General features: G+C 41.8%; 1 protein-coding gene across 6 annotated transcripts in view; it reads left to right on the top strand.

Moving 5' to 3' along the window:
• Positions 1-22258, top strand: part of LOC104604697 (serine/threonine-protein kinase BLUS1-like) — a 69881-nt gene that overhangs the window by 29779 nt on the left and 17844 nt on the right. For 5 of the 6 annotated variants that reach the window (XR_016081056.1, XR_016081055.1, XM_010269169.3 and 2 more), the window contains exons 13-15: positions 1921-2057; positions 2261-2352; positions 2538-2597. Coding sequence is in view for 3 of the 6 variants with exons in the window: in XM_010269169.3 (XP_010267471.1) it covers positions 1921-2057; positions 2261-2352; positions 2538-2597 (289 nt within the window). In the remaining 3 variants the exon portion in view is untranslated. The remainder of the gene's footprint in view (positions 1-1920; positions 2058-2260; positions 2353-2537; positions 2598-22258) is intronic. The other variant, XR_016081057.1, reaches the window with a different exon arrangement.

Genomic DNA, 22258 nt, shown 5'->3' with positions numbered 1-22258 from the left:
CAACAGGGTGTAAGTGGATGTTTACGGTTAAACATAAGGCGGACGGGACAGTTGAAAGGTACAAAGCAAGATTAGTAGCAAAAGGGTACACTCAAGTCTATTGCATTGACTATAATGAAACGTTTGCTCCAATAGCTAAGATGAACTCAATTCGAGTTCTTCTATCATTGGCAGCTAACCTTGACTGGGAATTGCATCAACTGGACATAAAGAATGCCTTTTTAAATGGTGACCTGGAAGAGGTGTACATGGTTCAACCCCCAGGATTTTATGCCAAGGGAAGTGAAAATAAGGTGTGCAAGCTGAGAAAGTCTCTTTATGGTTTAAAACAATCCCCTAGGGCTTGGTTCAGTAAGTTTCATATGGCAGTCCAGCAAGTAGGATTCAAACAATGTTAGTCTGATCACACTCTCTTTGTGAAGAGATGTCAAGAACATATTGCTATGTTGATAGTATATGTGGATGATATCACCATTACAAGAAATTGGAGCTCAAAAATACAAAAGTTGAAATAGTTCCTAGCATCTCAATTTGAGGTGAAAGATTTGGGTCCATTAAAGTACTTTCTTGGAATTGAAGTTACCCACTCAAAAAGGGGCATGCTCATTTCTTAGAGGAAGTACACCCTTGATCTGTTACAAGACACATGCAAGTTAGGTGCAAGGCTAGCAGATACTCCTATGGATGTCGATCATAAATTGGGTGACTGTGATGGTGAACCTTTGCAAGATGTGAAATAGTTCCAAAGGTTAGTGGGAAGGTTGCTTTATTTGCCCATGACCCGTCCAGACATTGCTTATTCAGTTGGGGTTCTGATCCAATGCATGCATTCCCCTAAGAAACCACACATGGAAGCAGTAGAGAGGATTCTTAGGTATTTGAAAAAGTATCCAAGAACAAGTTTGCTATTTAGTAAACATAATCATTTGAAGGTGGAAGTCTATGCGAATGCTGATTGGGCAGGTGCTGTGGATGAAAGAAAGTCCACAAGTGGGTATTGCACATTTGTGGGAGGAAATCTAGTGACATGGAGAAGCAAAAAACAAAGTGTGGTAGCAAGGTCAAGAGCTGAAGCGGAGTATAGGGCTATGAACATGGGGTGGTTGAAGTACTTTGGCTAAAATATTTCTAGGGGAGCTTGGAGTAACTGCTCATAATCCTATGTCTCTTTACTGTGACAACAAGGCAGGCATAAGCATTGTCAGGAATCCTGTCCTGCACAAGAGGACCAAGCACATTGGATTGGACAAACACTTCATAAGGGAAAAATTGGAAAAGGGAGAAATTTGTACTCCTTATGTCAACTCCAAGGAGACAGAGGGGCTTCTATACTCACGGCACAATGAGTTGTGTGACAAGTTGGGCATGATAGACATATTCAGCCCAACTTGAGGGGGAGTGTTGTTAGTGTTATTATTTTATCTTTGCTGTTAGTGTGCTGTCAGCCTAGGATGTTGTCAGCTTGTTCTTTTCTTCTTTTAATTAGTTTATTATTAGGGTGTGCCACCAGGGGTATAAATGTAATCTCCCATTTATTATTATGTTGTATCATTATAAATAAGAAGTGGCGCCGCCAGCAACACTTTTTGACTCCAAACTATTTTCCCTCCCTCTTCTTCTCTCCTCTCTCCTCTCCTCTCCTCTCTCTCTCTTTTCTCTCTTTTCTCTCTCTCCAAGAAAGAAAATATTCACCTTCCATCCTTTCCAAATATATCCCTCTGAATTTTCTTAAGTTTGTTTGCAAATATGGTAAGAGGAAGTTTTGATTTTTTTTCTCAATAGTCGATATGATTTTTTCTCTTTATTTTTGCAATTATTTGTAGTACATTATGGGAGGCTATTTTGTTTTGAGTATGTGTTATTATAGCATTGATACCATATATGCTTCAAATCTGAGAGTTGTGGACCTGTTATTATTAGGTGCGAGGTTGAAAGTCAAGCAGCAAATGAGAAGGGTAAGCATGACATACGGAGAGCACCCAGCTTTAGTGGTCCATTAATGCTTCCAAATCGAGCTTCTGCAAACAGTTTATCAGCTCCCATAAGATCATCAGGAGGTATTAGAGTTCAGATTGACATAAGAAAAACTAATATTTTTTTTTCCGTGTTGCTTAACCTTGCTAAACATGAAGCTCAGTTCTTCAGGATAGTATGGCTTTTCTTGCTAATATTTTATTATCAAAAAGAAAAATGTTACTTAAGAAGAACCAGTACGTAAACTTTAGAAAACTTCTGTTACTTATCCTCTTTCCTCTTATAGGATTCAGAGATTCTTTGGAGGAGAAGAAGACCAATGTGGTGCAAATAAAAGGCCGCTTCTCAGTAACATCGGAAAACCTGGACCTCATAAATGTACCTATAATTCTTTTAATATGTTTTTCCTAAATTAAATAATTCTTACTAAACTAAAACATACATGTAGGATATTCTATTAAGTACAGTTTCAAGGACTTCACTTGTGAATAATCATTCTGTGTCAACATTTTTCAAGACTGTAGCAGCTTTTCTTGTTTTCATGTCAGTCTTTTGGTTTTCAGGGATCACCTCTGAGGAAGTCTGCTAGTGTTGGTGATTGGAAAGATGATTCCAAGCAGCTGGTTAGTACCTGCTGAATTTATCATCAATTTTCTTAATCCTATTCAAGTCTAGTTTAGTTGGTGTATGACAGTTTATCAATTACTCCAGTTTTGGTTGTTACAATGTCTTGGCAATGTCAGAATGGTTATATTCGGTAAAATAAGCACATGGGAAACTAACTAACCAAAGTTGCATGTTATGTCTTGTACTGATACTTAGTTTGATAAGCTCTGGTCTTATCAGATTACAACTGTATCCAATCTGAGCAGCTCGGAGGGTGCTCAAACCTCTTACAGAGAATTAACTCAGAAAGGAAGAGACAGAAGGGAAGGGAAGAAGGGAGTATTCTCCAATTCATTCTTTGATCAGATCTGGATAAGGCTATATATAGCCTTTTTCCCTGCATACTGGTGTCTAACAACCTCGGTGACGTTGCCTCCAGGTATATATCTGATAGGCAGTTCCCTGGGTTGGACCAATCTGGAGTCAACACTGTTGTGAACTGAATGGTTGGGTGGGGCTCAGTGCTGGGTATCTGCCTGCAGTGTTGGGCCTTGGGCCTTTATCAATCCCATCCCCTTTAAGAGGCACCTAGTCCTCAAGGTTGAAATGAGGGTACTGCTGCTGTACTTTAGAGAAATCCTCCCATGCAGCATCTTCAGGATGCACAGTGTTAGAGCTAGCCGAATAAAGGTAGATTAGTCATTTTATTTCTGTTAAGTTATGTGCTTATGTGGCAGTTTTAATAGAGACTTCCTGTCCCATACTTTAGTGGGGGGCAGTTTAGTCTTTGTACAACTAATTAGAGGCTAATTCATATTAGGGTCAACTGATAGGGTTTAGGCTATCAGATTCGACTGTTCTTCTTCCTTCTTCTTCTTCTTTCTCCCTTACTCTCTACTGGTTCGAACTACTTAAACACAGCTGTCAAAAACATGGTATCAGAGCCATAAACGAAGGAGAAGAAGGCTGCGGCTTCAAGATTTCTATCCTGCGACTTCAAGTTCTCTCTCCTTTTTTTTTCTTCTCTGGGCTGCGAATCTGAGGTACACAATCTGATAGCTGCGGCATCTGTTATTTATTTTTTGTTTTAGGACTGCCGCAATCCCTATTACAAGTATTAGGAAGGTGCGGCAACCCTAGGATATCAGCCTAATACTGCTGTCAGCATGTGTGACAGCCCTAGTCGTGTGGTGGTGCTTGTGGTGTTTACCCTCTACTAAACAATTTCAAGAGGGTTTGTGTGTGGTTGCTTGAGTGTTGTGTTGTTGTAATGGTGCCTAATATTTCTGGGATGTCAGTAGTGGTGGGAACAGAAAAAAAAATTTGTGCTGAAAGAAGTGGTTGAATACTTCAGCCTAGTAGCTTTCATCAATGTTCTAATCTGGATGGTAGCCGAATCTGGTCAAAACATCCAGTTCTTAACCTTAATTTTAGTCTACATCAAGTTATTGATTGTGACTAGTTGTGAGATTGTTATCAGTGTGTTGTAGTGTTGCCTTGACAGAAGTATTTGGTTGGTGACTGAGAGTTCAGCATTAGAGATAGCAGTGGGGGACATAATGGCAGCAATGGGAGATGGTTCTAGTGATCAGAAACCGGGTGTGATGATCCCCTCCGACTATTTGGGTGTGCAGATGACCTCCATTAAACATAATGGTGAGAATTATGTGCCATGGGCCAAGTCAGTGGACGTTTTCTTCAAGGCAAAGAGGGAAGTGAAACACGTGAAGGAAGATAAACCATCAGCTGACTCTCCAGGGTTTGATGACTGGGAACAGGAAAATGCCCAAATCATGACATGGTTATGGAATAGTATGGAACCCAAAATAAGTGTCAACTTTATGTTCTTAGATACAACTAAGGGCATATGGGAACATGCCAAGAAGCTTTATTTTGGGCAGGATAATACTACAAGGGTATATCAGCTCTATCAGGAGTATTTCGATCTGCAACAAGGGAATAAAACCCTAGAAGAGTACTATGCCAATATGAAGAACCTTAGAAATGAACTCAATGTCTTTCATCCTCTCACTCTAGATGTTAAGGTTCAACAACAACAGAGGGAACAACTAGATAGGGCTCAAATATTGGGAGGCTCTACTCTTCCTACACTTGAGGAAGTTTTTGCACGGCTTCATAGGATTTCTTTGGGACCTACAGAGAATCCCACACAGTCTAACAGATCAGCATTTGTGATAGCCAGAGGAGGTGAATGTGGTACTAGAGGGGGAGGGCATGCCTCTCGAGGAGGTCGTGGTGGTTCCATATTTGGTCGTGGTGGTGGTCGTAACTTAGGGTGAGGCCGTGGTAAAGGAAAAAGTAACTCTACAAGGAAGTGTACCCATTGTGGCAGGGACGAACATTCGGTGAATTTCTGTTATGATCTCCATGGCCCTCCTTCTACATGGGCTAATCATGCAGTAGCTGGTGGGGTTGATGTCAGTGGTAATCAACAAGCAGATCTAACACCTTCCACATCTACATTTGTTTCCGGGAAGGAGATGGTGAGTGTACCGCGTGATGAGTATGAGAGGTTCCTCCAAGCTACTTCAGAGCATACTACAACCACCCTTGCCCACTCAGGTATATCTTGTTTGGCATCCAAACCCTCTCCTTGGATTATTGATTCTGGAGCCTCTGATCACATGACCAGGACTCTAGGTGTGTTCTCTTCCCTCTCTGAAACTTCCACATCTCAAACTGTTACCCTTGCCAACGGTTCCTCTTCTCCCATCTGTGGTGTTGGTAATGTTGACACAACTTCTCTTTCTTTATCATCTGTTCTTTATGTCCCTAAGTTTCCATTCAATCTTATGTCTGTTAGTAAATTAACTAAGACTCTTAATTGCCCTATTACATTTTTCCCTTCCTTTTGTGTTTTTCAGGATCTCAAGATGGAGAAGAAGATTGGTGGGGGGCATGAGGCTGGTGGATTGTATTACCTTGACGGTGGTGGATCGTCAGTTGCACTTCAGACTTCACTCACTCCTCTACAGTGGCATTGTCGGCTGGGACATTCATCTCTCAAGGCACTCAAGATACCGGTTCCATCTTTGAGTCATTTGTTGTCTTTACAGTGTGAGTCGTGTTAGTATGGGAAACATTGTCGGGTTCCCTTCAGTCCTAGAGTTGATAGTTGTATGTTGAGTCCTTTTTCTTTGGTTCATTCAGATGTTTGGGGTCCGATTAAAATAGTCTTATAATGGTTGCAAGTATTTTGTCACTTTTATTCATGATTGTTCAAGGATGACATGGATTTATTTAATGAAAGAAATGAGTGAATTATTTTCCATTTTTCAAAAATTCCATGCTGAAATACATACACAATTTGGTGTTCCAATCAAAGTTTTTCGTTCAGTAAACGGTCGTGAATACTTTCTTACTTCCTTTCAATAGTATTTAGAATAGCATGGCATCATTCATCAAACTTCATGTGCATCCACTCCTCAACAAAATGGGGTGGCAGAACGAAAGAACTGTCATCTTGAAACTGCTCGGTCTATTCTTCATTATATGAGTGTTTCTAAACGATTTTGGAGTGATGTTGTACTTACTGCGTGTTTTCTTATTAATCGGATGCCCTCCTTCATTCTTCATGGTCGGTCTCCCTTTTCTATTTTGTTCCCCACCTTGTCTCCCTTTCCATTAACATCCCGCATCTTTGGCTGTGTGTGCTTTGTTCACAATCTGAGGCCTAGGATAGACAAGCTAGACGCACACTCTATTAAGTGTGTCTTTCTTGGCTACTCTCGGAGTCAAAAAGGGTACAAGTGTTACAATCCATTAATTGGAAGTGCTATGTCTGTCCTGATGTCACCTTTTTTGAGTCTGTCCCCTTCTTTTCAGGACCTGAAGCATCGATGTCTCCACCTTTGCTTCCTTTTCCTCTTCCAGTCAGTGATCCCATTCCGGGTGTTCTAGTTGGGGTTGACCCTTCACCTCCTCCAATGCAGATCCCTACTGAATGACCATCGATCCGGCACGTGTATAATCATCGACAGACACCGGCTCCTCCTCCAGCTTCTACCTTGTCTATGGATCTTGTTGTTGCTCTTGTCCCAGAACCTTCAGGACTTGTGTTGAGCAAGAGCAAGTGAAGAGAGGAGAGGAGAAGAGAGAAGAGAGAAGAGAGGTGAGTCGAGTGACTGAAAGCCCTCCAGAACATAGGGGGCGAAAGAATGATTTTATTATTTATACTAGTACAGTCGAACAATATAAACAGAGGAGAAATTACAACAGTACCCTTATGGTACTAAACCTGAATACATAAACAACTGTCAACACTCCCCCTCAAGTTGGAGCATAGATATCAATCATGCCCAACTTGTCACAAAGATCATGATGTCTGGAAAGGTTTAAACCCTTTGTAAAGATGTCTGCAAGTTGGTTCTCAGAAGTGACATAGGGGGTACACACTTCGCCTGTGATAACTTTCTCTCTGATAAAATGCTTGTCAACTTCGATGTTCTTTGTTCTATCATGTAGCACCGGATTGGCAGCAATGCTTATAGCTGCTTTGTTACCACAAAATAGAGTTATAGTTTTGGTCACTGGGAAACCCAACTCCCCCAACAAATTCTTTATCCACATGCCTTCAGCAACCCCGTGGGCCATAGCACGATATTCAGCTTCAGCACTGGATCTAGCTACCACATTTTGCTTTTTACTCCTCCATGTAACAAGGTTCCCTCCTATAAAGGTGCAATAGCCACTGGTAGACTTTCTGTCACTTTGGGATCCAGCCCAATCTGCATCTGTATAAACTTCAACTTTCAAATGTCCGTGCTTTTGAAATAACAAAACAGTACCCGGATACTTCTTTAGATATCGAAGGATTCTCTTTGCTGCTTCAAGATGAGAAGACCTAGGAGCATGCATGAACTGATTGAGGACACCAACAACATATGCAATGTCTAGGCGAGTCATAGAAAGGTATAACGATCTCCCTACAAGCCTCTGAAACTGTTTCACATCTTTGAGCGATTCACCACAGTTGTCACCTAATTTATGGTTGGGGTCAATGAGAGAGTCAACTGGCTTCACCCCCATCTTTCTAGTGTCTTGAAGTAAATCTAGGACATATTTCCTTTGAGAAATGAAGATACCGTTCTTTGATCGGGCAACTTCAATTCCAAGGAAGTATCTGGCAGGTCCTAGATCCTTCACTTCAAACTGAGTGGCAAGAAAAAGTTTCAATTTCTGAATTTCATCTTCCTAATCACCAGTAACAATTATGTCTTCCACATATACAATTAGAGAAGCAATTTTACCTTCTCCTTTTTTCACAAACAGTGTGCGATCTGATTGACATTGCCTGTATCTTTTCTGCTAAACTGCCACATGGAATCTGCTGAACCAAGCTCTTGGTGATTGTTTCAGCCCGTATAAGGACTTCTTCAACTTGCACACTTTCTGTTCATTGCCTTGGGCTAGAAAACCAGGAGGTTGAATCATGTACACTTCCTCTTCAAGGTCACCATTCAAGAATGCATTCTTGATGTCCAGCTGGTGTAAAACCCAATCCAGATTAGCCGCAAGAGAGAAAAGGACTCTAATGGAATTCATCTTGGCAACAGGGGCAAAAGTTTCTGCATAATCAACTCCATACACTTGAGTAAATCCCTTTGCGACTAAGCGAGCTTTATACCTTTCCACTATTCCATCAGCCTTATGCTTGACTGTGAACACCCATTTACATCCAACTAGAACCTTTCCCTTAGGAAGATCAACAAGTTCCCATGTGCCATTTTTGTGAAGGGCATTAATTTCTTCCCTCATGGCATTTGTCCATTCAGGAACTGAAAGAGCTTCTGCCACATTCTTAGGGATAGGGACACTGTCAATAGAGGTAAGGAAGGCACAGAATGAGGATGAAATGTTCTCATTGGAGACAAAGTTGGAAATTGGATGTTTAGTGGTGCACAATCTAACACCCTTTCTGTGAGCAATAGGACGGTCAAGATCAATAACAGTAGAGGAATCATTTTCAATAGATTCAAGGACATCATTAGGAGCCAAAATACCTGAGTATGATCCTCCCCTGAGGAGTCTGGTGGCACTGGAGGTACAGCTTCCGGATTCTCTACAGCTCTTGAATTTGGTTGGCCTTTGCGACGACGAGAAAAAACACGAAAAGGTGGAGGGTCAAGGAGAGAGGGAAGCTAAACCAGTTTCTCCTCATGCCTACACTCTCCCTGAGGAGAAACAGGATAGAAAGGCTCATCTTCAAAGAAAGAAACATCCATGGAGACAGAATTTACGAGAAACATGATCAAAACAACGGTATCTTTTTTGAGTGAAGGAGTAACCAAGAAATATGCAAGGGATAGCACGAGAATCCAATTTCCCACGGGTGGGAGACAGATTTTGGACAAAACACCGGCAACTAAAGACACGAGGAGGAATAGAAAGAAGGGGAGCCTTAGGAAAGAGAAGTTGATGTGGGGCTTTGTACTCTAACCGACGAAAGGGCATACGGTTTATAAGGTAAGTGTAACAAAGAACAGCTTCAAGCCAAAACCGTTTGGGAACATTCATATGAAGTAGTAAACCTCAAGCCACTTCAAGGAGATGTCGGTTCTTCCGTTCGGCCACACCATTTTGTTGTGGTGTGCGGGCACAAGAGCTACGGTAAAGGGAACCATGCGAAGCAAAAAATTCCGTGAGGTCACTATGAAAAAATTCTTTTGCATTGTCTGATTGGAAAATTTGGATTTCAGTTTGAAATTGAGTGAAGACCATCCGCTGGAAATCTTGAATGATTTTTGGTACTTCTTCCCTGGTTCGCATCGGGTATACCCAAGTATATCTAGAATAATCATCAATGAGGGTAATGAAATACTTGTAGCCACTCTCAGATGGTAAAGTAACAGGGTCCCACACATCAGAATGAACAATGTGAAACGAAGATTCAGATTTACTATTTCTTTGAAGAAAATGAGTTCTACAATGCTTACTCAACTGACATGTTTGACAAGAAAAATCAGAAATAGACATTGACTTAAACAGTTCTGGGAATACAACTTTCAAAGACTCAAAAGACAAATGACCAAGACGACAATGCCATAAATAGACTTTTTTCTTACAGGACTGACTCGTAGACTGACTCATAGACTCTGTAACATGAAGACTGGCCTTATTCTCCAGCATGTAAAGTCCATCAGCCATACGACCCCTACCAATCGTCCTCCCCGAGGCCAGATCCTGAATCACTCAATGAGAAGGGAAAAAAGTCACTGAGCAATTCAAGGAATTATTAACACTACTAACAGAGAACAAATTAATGGGAAAATTTGGAACATGAAGAACATCAGAAAGGGTAAGGCCAAGAGGAAGAGAGAGAGTTCCTTGACCAGCTATGGAAGAGTATGATCCATCGGCTAGTCTCACCTTGTCTCTTCTAGAAAGAGGGTGATAGGTTTGAAAGTAAGAGGACGTACCAGTCATACGTTTTGATGCTCCAGAATCAATGATCCATGGAGAGTCAAGGGTGTGAGAAGCAACATGGAAAGCAGTGACAGGGTTACTTGACGTAGATGCAAATGAGGTTGAGGGAGGAGTATCCATCTGACGAATTGCTCTACCATAGAGCTCTAAATGGTCACGGAAGGAATTCATAATGTCCTCCCTCGGGTCAGGTCTAGTGAGATGTGTCTGAGTCACAGTAGAAATGGGGGGTTGATTCTCTCGAGTAGCCATGTTGGCCATGTGATGTTTCTTTGTACTTTGCTGTCCATACTTCTTATTCACCTTTGAACCTTGCTTCTTAGTCAGATCTTGAGCCCATTTTGGTTTCCCATGAAGATCCCAACAGGTATCTTTGGTGTGTCGGGGTTTCTGGCAATGAGTGCGCCACAATTTTTCCTTATCTTCTGTTTTTTTCTGGAGATCTCCTTTTCGGGAAGAAGATCCCACACCAGTAGATACACCCCCCTTTTGCATCTAACACAACAGCATCCCCACCAGGGTTGTTTATCAAATTTCTCCTGCTTTCTTCAAATTGTACAAGAGCATAGACTTCCTGAACAGAAGGGAGATCCTTAGAGCTGAGAATCTGAACCCTGATAGATTCATACATAGGATTCAGACCATGTAAGAATGCAAACACCCTTTGCTGGGAGACAAGCTGTTTGTACTTCTTAGCATCCTCATCACACTTCCAATCCACACTCTGGTAGTGATCCAACTCCTTCCAGACAGATGTTAAGTCTGAGTAATATACCGATAAACACTTCTCCCCCTCTCTACAAGTAGAAGATGCTGCTTACAATTGATAAATTTTGGCATAGTGTCGCAATTATGAATATGTAGACTTTGCTTGTTCCTAGATTTCATTCGCAGTTTCAGCCCACATGAAATTCTTCCTGATTTGAGGTTGCATGGAAACCAAGAGCCAGGACATAACAATACTGTTCTTCTGATTCCATCTATCATATTCAACACTCCTGGAGGATGGTTCTTTTATCCTCCCATTAATATAGCCTATCTTCCCCCTTGTAGTGATGTATAATTTGATCCCTCTTGACCACTCCAGGTAATTTAAACCATCAAGAGGGACAACAGCCATAGGAAAGGATAGGTCACCCCCACCCATTCCATTCAGCATTGAGGAAATTCCAGATGTGGCTGAGTCTTCACTGCCCATGATATCTGAATAAAAAGTTGAAACAACAACCAAAAAGTTACATCCGTACAAGACTATTTCAGAGATAGGTCTTTCTGACCACCGGTTTCACTGAGAACAAAAGAAAGAGCACTGCTATTGCAGTACAAGAACAGGTCCTTCTGACCTACAGTTTCACTGAGAACAAATAACAAACTGAACACTGCTGTTGCAGTACAAGAACAGGTCCTTCTGACCTACAGTTTCACTGAGAACAAACAACAAACTGAACACTGCTGTTGCAGTACTGAAACATGTCCTTCTGACCTACGGTTTCACTAAAACAAGTCTGCACACTGCTGTTGCAGTACAAGAACAGGTCTGAATGACCTACTTAGTAGGGCTGATAGCTAACCAGTCAAGGAGATCAATAGGGTAGCCGAACAGTCAATTAATAAGATTAATGTTGAGCAGACAATTAGTCGGCTAAAACAGACCATCAACAGTCCACAATACCAACAAAAAAAAGGTTTGAATACAGTTACTGTGTTAAGGAATACAGTCGCTTAACAGTAGGGCAGCCGAACAGTTCATCAGTCGAACAGACAACAGTAGGGTAGCCGAACAGTCATCAAACAGTTAAGCAAACAATAGGCATCCGAACAGACAAGGATGATAGTACCTCTTTTAGTTTCAGATGATAGTTTCCCTTATGGTAAACCAGAACTCCTTGACTGTAAACCAGAGCTCCTTCTACGAATCCTCAAACAATAGGCATCCGAACAGAAGATGTGCAATACTTCTTTTAGTTTCAGATGCTAGCCTTTCTGAAGACAGAACACCCTCTACGAACTACAAACAATAGTCTCTCTACAGTCGAGCAGACAGGAGGAGCAATTTCTGGGCTGGAAGACGAAAAGACTCTGTTAACTTTTGGGTCGAACTGACTTCACCAGATTAGGAGTTCGATTGGAGACAACACTGGATGCAACAGTAGTTAGCTTGACACCACCCTTCAGGCCTGGACGACTTGCTCTGATACCATGTTGAGCAAGAGCAAGTGAAGAGAGGAGAGGAGAAGAGAGAAGAGAGGTGAGTCGAGTGACTGAAAGCCCTCCAGAACATAGGGGGCGAAAGAATGATTTTATTATTTATACTAGTACAGTCGAACAATATAAACAGAGGAGAAATTACAACACTACCCTTATGGTACTAAACTTGAATACATAAACAACTGTCAACAACTTGATCTTCCCACTGCTTTACGGAAAGGTAAATGTAGTTGTACCCTCCATCCCATTTCCAATTTTGTTTCAGTCTCTTGCCTTTCCGCTTCACATCGCCAGTTTGTTTCACTATTGTCATCTATTTCTATACCTAAGAATGTTCAAGAGGCTCTTAGCTCACCTGGGTGGCGACAGGCAATGGAGGAGGAACTTTCTGCCCTTCAGCATACTCAAATGTGGGAGCTCACTACTCTTCCTCCTGGTAAGCATGTTGTGGGTTGTAAATGGGTGTATACTGTTAAATACTTGCCGTATGGTAGTGTGGAGCGTCTGAAGGCCAGACTTGTTGCGAAAGGTTATTCACAATTGTATGGGGTGGACTATATAGAGACCTTCTCTCTAGTGGCTAAGATTGGCTTTCTCCGTGTCTTAATTTCCCTGGTAGTTATGTATGATTGGCCCTTGTTTCAACTTGACATTAAAAATGCCTTCCTTCATGGTGACCTTATGGAGGAGGTATATATGGAGCAACCACTAGGGTTTGTTGCTCAGGGGGAGGATGGTAAGGTGTGCAGATTGAAAAAGGCAATTTATGGGTTGAAACAATCGCCTCGTGCTTGGTTTGGGAAGTTTAGTGAAGTGGTGAAGAATTTTGGAATGAAACAATGCCAGGTTGACCACTCGGTGTTCGGTTATGATTTAGAAGCCAGAAATATTTTATTAGTGGTCTATGTGGCTTATATTGTCATAACTGGTAGTGACAAATTGGGGATCGATAAACTAAACGTCTTTCTGCAAAATCATTTTCAATCAAAAGACCTTGGGACATTGAATTATTTCTTGGGTATAGAAGTTGCTAGATCAAAACAAGGTGTAAACCTGTGCCAAAGAAAATATGTTCTTGATCTATTGGATGAAACAGGACTGTTAGGTGCAAAACCGGCTGAAACTCCCATGGAGCCAAATGCTAAGTTGAGTAGTGATACAGGGGAAATATTTGATGATCCTGGAAGGTATAGACGATTAGTGGGGAAGCTGAACTATTTGACTATCACGAGACCAGACATCTCCTTTGCAGTCAGTGTGGTGAGCCAATTTATGTAGAACCTTTGGATACCTCACTGGGATGCAGTTCTTAGAATTTAAGGTACTTGAAGGGAGCTCCAGGCCATGGGTTATTGTACAAACTAGGAGGAAGACTTGAGGTAATTGGGTATACAGATGCAGATTGGGCAGGCTCTGTGTCTGATAGAAGATCTACTACAGGTTACTGCACATTTCTTGGAGGTTATCTTATGACATGGAAGAGTAAGAAACAGACGGTTGTGGCAAGGAGCAGTGCTGAAGCCGAATACAGAGCCATGGCACACACTACATGTGAATTAGTATGGTTTCGGAATCTCCTACAAGAAATCGGGTTCTCCATGGATAGACCTATGAAATTGTACTATGACAATCAAGTTGCACTCCACATCTCATCTAACCCTGTTTTTCATGAGAGAACAAAGCACATAGAGATTGATTGCCACTTTGTGAGGGAGAAGGTCCTTACTGGAGAGATAAGCACAGAACATGTGGGCTCAGGTGATCAATGGGCAGATTTGTTTACAAAAGGCTTAAGCTCAGGGAGAATGAACTATATATATAACAAACTGGGATTATATGACATATATTCTCCAGCTTGAGGGGGAGTGTTAGAGCTAGCCGAATAAGGGTATATTAGTCATTTTATTTCTGTTAAGTTATGTGCTTATGTGACAGTTTTAATAGAGACTTCCTGTCCCATACTTAAGTGGGGGGCAGTTTAGTCTTTGTACAACTAATTATGGCTAATTCATATTAGGGTCGACTGATAGAGTTTAGGCTATCAGATTCGACTATTCTTCATCTTCCTTCTTCTTTCTCCCTTACTCTCTACTGGTTCGAACTACTTAAACACAGCTGTCAAAACACACAGGTTCTTCCAAGAGATGAGAGCTTGTTTAATGATATTCTTAACCATCTTGATATTTGGAGGTGGGTGGCAGATTCAGCTTGAGGTATAGCCAGTCCCCTACAGAAAATCCCAACTCCCCGTGCTTTCTATCATAGACTAACTCCATTCTCTGTTGTGTTCTCAACAGGTGATGCTTTAGTGATTTAAGAACCTCATCTCTAGAGGTGAGTTGGAGGTCAACTTCTTCCATTGTTGAAGACCCCTTCTCGTAAGGAAGCAAGGCTGGAGGTTTGCTTCCATATAGTGTCGTACCTGTAGAAACATGATATGTTGTATTGTACCAACACTCTGCCCATGGTAGCCAAGCTGTCCACTGCTTAGGTCTTTCACTGATGAAGCATCTAAGATACACATCTAAGCACCTGCTAATGACTTCTAATTGACCATCCATTTGGGGATGGTAGCTTGTAGAATGTAGCATCTAAACTCCTTGGGCCTTGAAGAACTCCCAAAACCTTCTCATAAACAATGGGTCCCTATCCGTAAGGATTGAGCTAGGAGCGCTATGCAGCTTGGCCACTTCCTGGATGTAAACTTAACCACAGTAGCTGCTATATATGGGTGCGGAAGGGCAATGAAATGAGCATATTTACTCAAGCGGTTGACTACAATGAGGACCACAGGCTTCCCTGTTTACCTGGGTGATCCAGTGATAAAATCCATGGTCACATCCTCCCAAATTCTCTCTGGGATTGGCAGAGGTTGAAGAAGACTGGCTGGTGACTGGTGCTATACTTTTGCTGTTGGCAAATGGAGCACTTGTTGACATAAGCCTGAACTGCCTTCTTCATCCCCTTCCAGAAGTAGTGGGCTGCTATGTGCCTATATGTTCTGAGAGTGAGAACTCCAGAGTGCCCCCCCCCCCTCCCCCCCTTCCCTGCAGCTGAGTCATGAAATAGCTTTAACAATTCTTCAATGTGAATCGACCTACTGGGTATTACCAAGCTTCTGTTAAAAAATAGGTGGAATTAGACACCGAATACCCTGGAGTCTGAACTGGATCCTGAAGCCATAGGTCCTTAGTTTTCACTAACTTGGGGTCTTGTTATGCTTCGGCTCTGAGTTGATCCAGCAAGGGATAAACTGGGTTGGACAACCCTGTTAACTGAAACTCCTCAGCCCTAGAAAGGGCATCTGTTACTGCATTCGAAGGCCTGGGCTTGTATTCAATTTTGAAGTCATAGCCAAGCAATTTATAGGCTCACTCACGCTGATCTCAGCCCAAGACACACTGGTCCAGGAGGTGCTTAATACTCTTGTGAGCTGTCCTGACTATGGATGGCTGGCCCAATAAGTAGGCACACCATTTCTGGACTGCCATAGTGATTGCTATGAGTTCCTTCTCATATGTCGATTTCAATTGGGCCCGAGGACTCAGGATCTTACTGAAATAGGCTATGGGTTGTTGTTGTTGCATGAGTACAGCACCCACTCCCTTCCCCGAAGCATCCATTTCAACTGTAAATTCTTGAGAGAAGTCAAGCAATATGAGAGTCAGAGGAGAGGTTACTGCCGCCTTGAGGTCATTGAAGGCCTTTTCAGCTTGTTCATTCCTTTCAAAGTTTCAAAAGTAATTTTCTTAAGTATCTGAGTTAGGGGTGCTGCAATAACCCTGTAGCCCTTGATGAAGTTGCGGTAAAAGCTGGTCAGGCACAAAAATCCTCTCAGCGCCTTGAGGGATGTGGGCCTAGCCCAATTCACCATGCTTATGAGTCCTCAATACCCCAAAGGTACATTTTAGGTGATGCAAGTGTGATGCCCAATCAGGGCTGTAAACTAGCATATTGTCAGAAAAGATGAGTATAAATCTTCATAGGAACGGCTTGAAGATTTCATTCATCAGTTGTTGAAAAGTGAATGGAGCATTTGTTAAACTGAAGGGCATAAGTACAACTTCATAGTGCCTTTCTGAGGTTTGAAAGGTGGTCTTGTGGATGTCATTGGGGTGGACTCTAGTCTAGTGGTATCTTGATTGTATGTCCAACTTGGAGAAGTAGTTGGCCTAGCCTAGCACATCAAACAACTCCTCAATTAGGGGAATTGAAAACCTGTCATTGAAAATGATTTGGTTCAAAGCCCAATAATCTACATAAAACCTCCACAACCCGTCCTTTTTGACCAACAATACCGAGGAAGAGTAAGAGCTGCAGCTGGGTTGGATCTGCCCTTTTGTTATCAGCTCTTGGACCATCATTTCAATTTCCACCTGTTGGTAATGGGGATATCAGTACGGCCTCACATTGGTGAGCGGGGCACCAAGCAACAAAGGGTTTCAATGATCATGGGGTCTGGTGGGGGGGTAAGTCCTTGGGTTCTTTGAAGACATCATTGTATCCTTGTAATAGTTGATGTAATTGGGCTTGGTTCTCAGCTGAAAGCATAGGACTAGGTGGACCTGAGGTGATTATGATAGGCTCCAATGAGAATGACCCCAAGGACATGTGTATGGGTCCCCATGTGTTGGTAGGATTTAAGTAGGGCTTGGGGATATTATGGACCCAATTGTGATGGTTTGGAACTTTGAACCCAGCTAGGTTGCATTGGTGGTCCTGGTCAATTTGGCTCAATCACATATCACCAAGCTGAGTTGACTAAGCCAATGGATCCCTAGGACAATGTCTGCCCCTGAGAAGTCCAGTGGGTAAAGGTCCATGTGGAATACATTCCCTTGAATCTTCAACTATACCCCATTACATACCCCCTCGCATTGGATTTTTCTTTTGTTGGCTACATGAACTACAAAAAGCGTCGTGAGTTGAACCACTAGGTCCAGTCTCTTAGAGAGCAAGTGGGAGATAAAATTGAATGTTCCCACTATTTATTGGTAATTAAGCCCATTACCCTCATGGTCTGTAGGAAATTAAGCCCAATAAGGACCTGGAGGGATATTTCACAGTACTCGACTAGAGGAGTTTCCTTCTCATCTTGGTTTTTGTCCTTTCCTCAATCGGATTTGGCTCTTCACTAGTCTCATCGACCTGAAGTAGAAATATCTGTTGGGCTTTACATTTATGCTCTGGAATGGATAGTTCATAACAATTGTAGCGAAGCCCTTTCTCCCTCCAGGTTTGCATCTCTGACCAGGGAAGTTTCTTGAAGGGTAGCACTACCATGGGGTTGAGCTTTCCCAGATTGGTCTCAACTTTAACAGGGGTGTCTTAAGGATTGGCCCTAGAGGTTTGGGAACCCTTTTGAGCTTGTTCAGTCTATCCTTTTGGAGCTTCCACAGATTGGTATTAGCACACCATTCTAGTCTGCTTGATCCTGGATGAGGACTCATCAAAGTCCTCAAAGCCAGAAGGTCTAAAAGTTACACATAGGACTTCAGTAAAGTCGAGCCAAGTGAGTTGTGGATGGGTCTTATGGTACCGCTGGTACCAAACTATGGCTTTGTTGAGAATGGTTAGACATGGGTGTTTTTTGCTCATTTTCTCGTTTTTTGTACTCCCTCTGTATTTGGGCACCCAGATAGGAGCCTTCTTGTAATTATTAATTTTCAACTATAAAGTGAACTTTTGAGGGTGTGAACAGTGAACTTCACACACCCTCGACACTTCCCTTTCTTCTTCCTCTTCTTCTTTTCTTCTCTTCTCTTTCACTCTCTTTAAACACTAATTTCTGCAACTTGGTATCAGAGCGGGTAGAAGCATTTGGGAGTTAGTTTTTTGTTGATCTCCTACCCAAAGGCAAATTGCTAACGTCAGACTGCCACCAGATGACATCAGCAATCTGTACAGGTGTCAGCGACAGTCTATGAAACCAACAGAGTTTGATTCACCCTGATTTTAGAAAAATTTTGGTATGACTCTTGTTGTTATATGATTTTTTTAGGATTTTTGGTGGATTTTTCAAGGAAAAAATCGCAGAAATTCCAGATCTGATGTCAAGCCATGTACAACAGGTTTAATGATTTTTTTCTACTGTAAAACCTAGACCATTCAGGTCATTTTTTAATTTGGGATTGATGGGAAGTGGTCCCGAAATTTTCTGAGCACTATGTGATTTTTGGGAGATTTTTTTCTCCCTCTATTTTACTGCCAACCTAGTTTTTTGGGTCTTCTTTTGGTTCTTAACCGTGGGGTAACGTGTTTTTGGGTCTGGAACCTCGGTTAAAGTGTTGGGGGTCCTTTTTGGTTGGTGAGAAGGTGTCTTGTTAGAAAATGGAATCATCTAAGGATTTTCAAATGGTTCCCGATGTGCTCCTAGGAACTACAGATATCTCCAGTGGTATAATAACTACTGTTAAGCTGGATGAAACTAATTTTTTAGAGTGGTCTCAATTTGCTAAACTTACCATAACTGGGAGGGGTAAACTAGGATTCATCACATGAAGGGAAGTGAAGCCGAGTCCTAAAGACCCGAAATTTGCAAGGTGGGAACAAGACAACTCCCTTGTTATGTCTTGGCTGATTTGCTCAATGCAACCTCATATTGCCCGAAATTACATGTTTCTTCCATCTGCCAAGGATAGTTGGGATATGGTAGTTGCTACTTATTCCCAAGTTAACAATACTGCTAGAGTGTATCAGCTTCAGAGGGAAGCTTGTAGTATGCGCCAAGGGGAGAGATCTATTGCTATGTATTTCTCTTCTCCATAGTTAGAAATGGATCACTTGAAAGCTCTAGTTTGGAAGGACCCTGAAGATGGTAAGTAGTATCGGAAGTACATAGAGGAGAATAGAGTCTTTGATCTGGCTTGAAACCAGAGTTTGATTTCACTAGACAACACATTCTTAGTGCAGACGTTGTTTCTCTTGCTACTGCTTACTCTCTTGTACAAGGGGAAGGAAGCCGAAGAACCGCCATGATGCAATCCTCTATGAGTGATCATTCTGCCTTTATGTCATCTCGATCCAAGCAAAATACTAGCAAACATCCCATTGCAGAGAAGGTCGAGGATGTTATTTTTGAGTACTGCAAGAAGCCAAGACACGGTAAAGAAAGGTGCTGGAAGCTCAATCCTCATCTAAAACCAGAGAAGTACAAAACCGGGAAGAAGGGCAATGCTCACTTGGCTACAGTTGGCAATGATGCTCAGTCCTCGGATGTGCTTGACTCCGCTAATGTGATGGACAAACTCAGGAATATATTGTTGTAGCTAGAGAAGGGTGGTACATCTTCATCATCTGGTTCTGGACTTAGTAATCTATCTAGTTCATATGCCAAGACAGGTACTGCACTTGCTTGTTCCACCTCCTTTAGCCCATGATTGTAGACTTTGGGGCCAATGCCCATATGACTGGTATGCCTTCACATTTTACTTCATATAAGTTAACCCCAGGGAAGGGCAAGATTACTGTTGCAGATGGATCTCAAACCCCAATCTCGGGTCAGGGTGAAGTCAGAATCACTAATAGCCTTTCTCTTGACTTTGTTCTACATGTGCCTATGCTACAAAAAAAATTATTGTCTGTTAGTTCTCTAACAAAATCCCACAATTGCTCAGTGACCTTTTTTCCCACCCATTGTGTTTTTCAGGACTGGAGCACGGGGAAGACGATTGGAAGTGGGCATGAAATAGATGAAGTTTACCTCCTGGATGGACCTTTAGAGCATGGATTGTCAAGCCAGATTAAGTCTTGTTCCAATGAGAAAACGAGTCTTTTGAAATTATGGCATTGTCGCCTTAGTCATATGTCTATCAATTCTATCAAGTTTTTGTTTCCAAACTTGTTTGATTCTGTGTCCAAATCGAATTTTGAATGTGAAGTTTGTCATTTATCCAAACAATGTAGAAACACATATTTTGCAAATAGTAAAAGAAGTAATGTTGCTTTCCATTTGATCCATACTGATGTTTGGGGCCCATATGCTGTCCCCTGTATGGGGGGGGGGGGTACAGATATTTCATTCCTTTTGTTGATGAGTACAGTCGGTATACATGGCATTGTCGCCTTAGTCATATGTCTATCAATTCTATCAAGTTTTTGTTTCCAAACTTGTTTGATTCTGTGTCCAAATCAAATTTTGAATGTGAAGTTTGTCATTTATCCAAACAATGTAGAAACACATATTTTTCAAGCAGTAAAAGAAGTAATGTTGCTTTCCATTTGATCCATACTGATGTTTGGGGCCCATATGCTGTCCCCTGTATGGGGGGGGGGGGGGTACATATATTTCATTCTCTTCGTTGATGAGTACAGTCGGTATACATGGCTTTACTTGATGAAAAGTAGAGATGAAGTTCCTACGATTGTTCAAAACTTCATGAATATGGTCGAGACACAATTTGAGAAAAGAGTTAAGATAATAAGATCTGACAATGCCAATGAATACTTTGAACACCACTTGCATAGATTTCTTGAAGACAGGGGCACTATTCACCCAAGTTCATGTAGTCATACTCCACAACAAATTGGGGTGGTTGAAAGAAAAGATAGGCATGTGGTTGAAGTTGCTCTAGGCTTATTGTTCCAAACTCATCTTCCAACTCGTTTTTGGGGCGATGCTATTGAGATAGCTGTATTATCTCATTAACAGACTCCCATCAAGCGTCCTTAACCTTCATTCTCCTCAACTACTCTTCCCTAATGAACCTCCTTTTAATCTACCCCTTAAGGTCTTTGGTTGTGTTTGTTTTGTTCATGATATGAGTCCTTCCCGACGCAAGTTTGATCCTAAATCTGTTAAGTGTGTATTCCTTGATTACTCTCTAGTCCAGATAGCTGTATATCTCATTAACAGACTCCCATCAAGCGTCCTTAACCTTCATTCTCCTCAACTAATCTTCCCTAATGAACCTCCTTTTAATCTACCCCTTAAGGTCTTTGGTTGTGTTTGTTTTGTTCATGATATGAGTCCTTCCCGGCGCAAGTTTGATCCTAAATCCGTTAAGTGTGTATTCCTTGATTACTCTCCAGTCTAGAAAGGTTATAGATGCTTTGATGCTCTCTCTGGAAAGAGATATGTCTTTAAGGATGTTACCTTTTTGGAATCCTCTTCATTTTTCTAGTCATCCCGTCCTTCTCTTCAGGGGGAGAATGCAAGTGAAGATCGAACTCCCTTCTGCCTCCCTATTCCTACCTCTATTCCTTCTCCTCCTGCTCCTCCTCCTCCTTTGTATTGACCTCGGTCCTGGCAACAGTTTTTCATCAGGCATAGTAAGAGGGTGGCTCCTGAAGCAGAATGCCCATTACAATCTGATTCCCCAGACTCGGGTAATCTTGAACCTCGTAACAATCCTATTATTGATTCTGACCTTGATCTTCCTATTGCCATTCAAAAATGGAAGAGGACATGTAGCAAGTATCCTATTACTAACTATGTCTCTTATGATGCTCTCTCCCCTTCCTATTGTGCCTATATTTCTGCTATCTCTCCTGTTTCCATCCCTTGTAGTGTTACAGAGGCAATGCTGTGCCCTAATTGGAAGGAAGCTATGAACCAAACCAAGAAATGGAGGCCCTAATAAAGAACCATACTTGGGAGGTTGTTCCTTGCCCTAAAGATAAGATTCCTGTTAGGTGTAAGTGGGTTTATATTGTTAAGCACAAGGCAGATGGTTCGATTGAAAGATACAAAGCTCGGCTTGTAGCCAAAGGATACACTTAGACTTATGGCATTAATTATTTGGAAACTGTAGAGAACACTGATGTGGGCCCCACAATTGTGGTTTCCATTGTGTTCGTAGGACAGTATGTGTAATTATTTGTTTCAGTTATGGTAATGTCAGTTGGTGGTCAGTTTGTTATTTCAGTTGTTATTTATTTCAGTTTTTTATTTGCTTTATTTGTCATGTAAGTACTAAGGGCAGATCTGTCCTTTTCCCTATGTACTGAGCATAACCTATGAATACTAAGAGAGTGGCGGCGGCATATCATTTTGAATCTGTCCCTTCTTTCAACCTTTGTTTTC

The sequence above is a fragment of the Nelumbo nucifera genome, chromosome 1 (assembly GCF_055504915.1).
Source record: "Nelumbo nucifera cultivar China Antique chromosome 1, China Antique-T2T, whole genome shotgun sequence".
In the NCBI taxonomy this organism is placed as follows: domain Eukaryota; kingdom Viridiplantae; phylum Streptophyta; class Magnoliopsida; order Proteales; family Nelumbonaceae; genus Nelumbo; species Nelumbo nucifera.
This window is presented reverse-complemented; position numbering and strand designations above follow the sequence as displayed.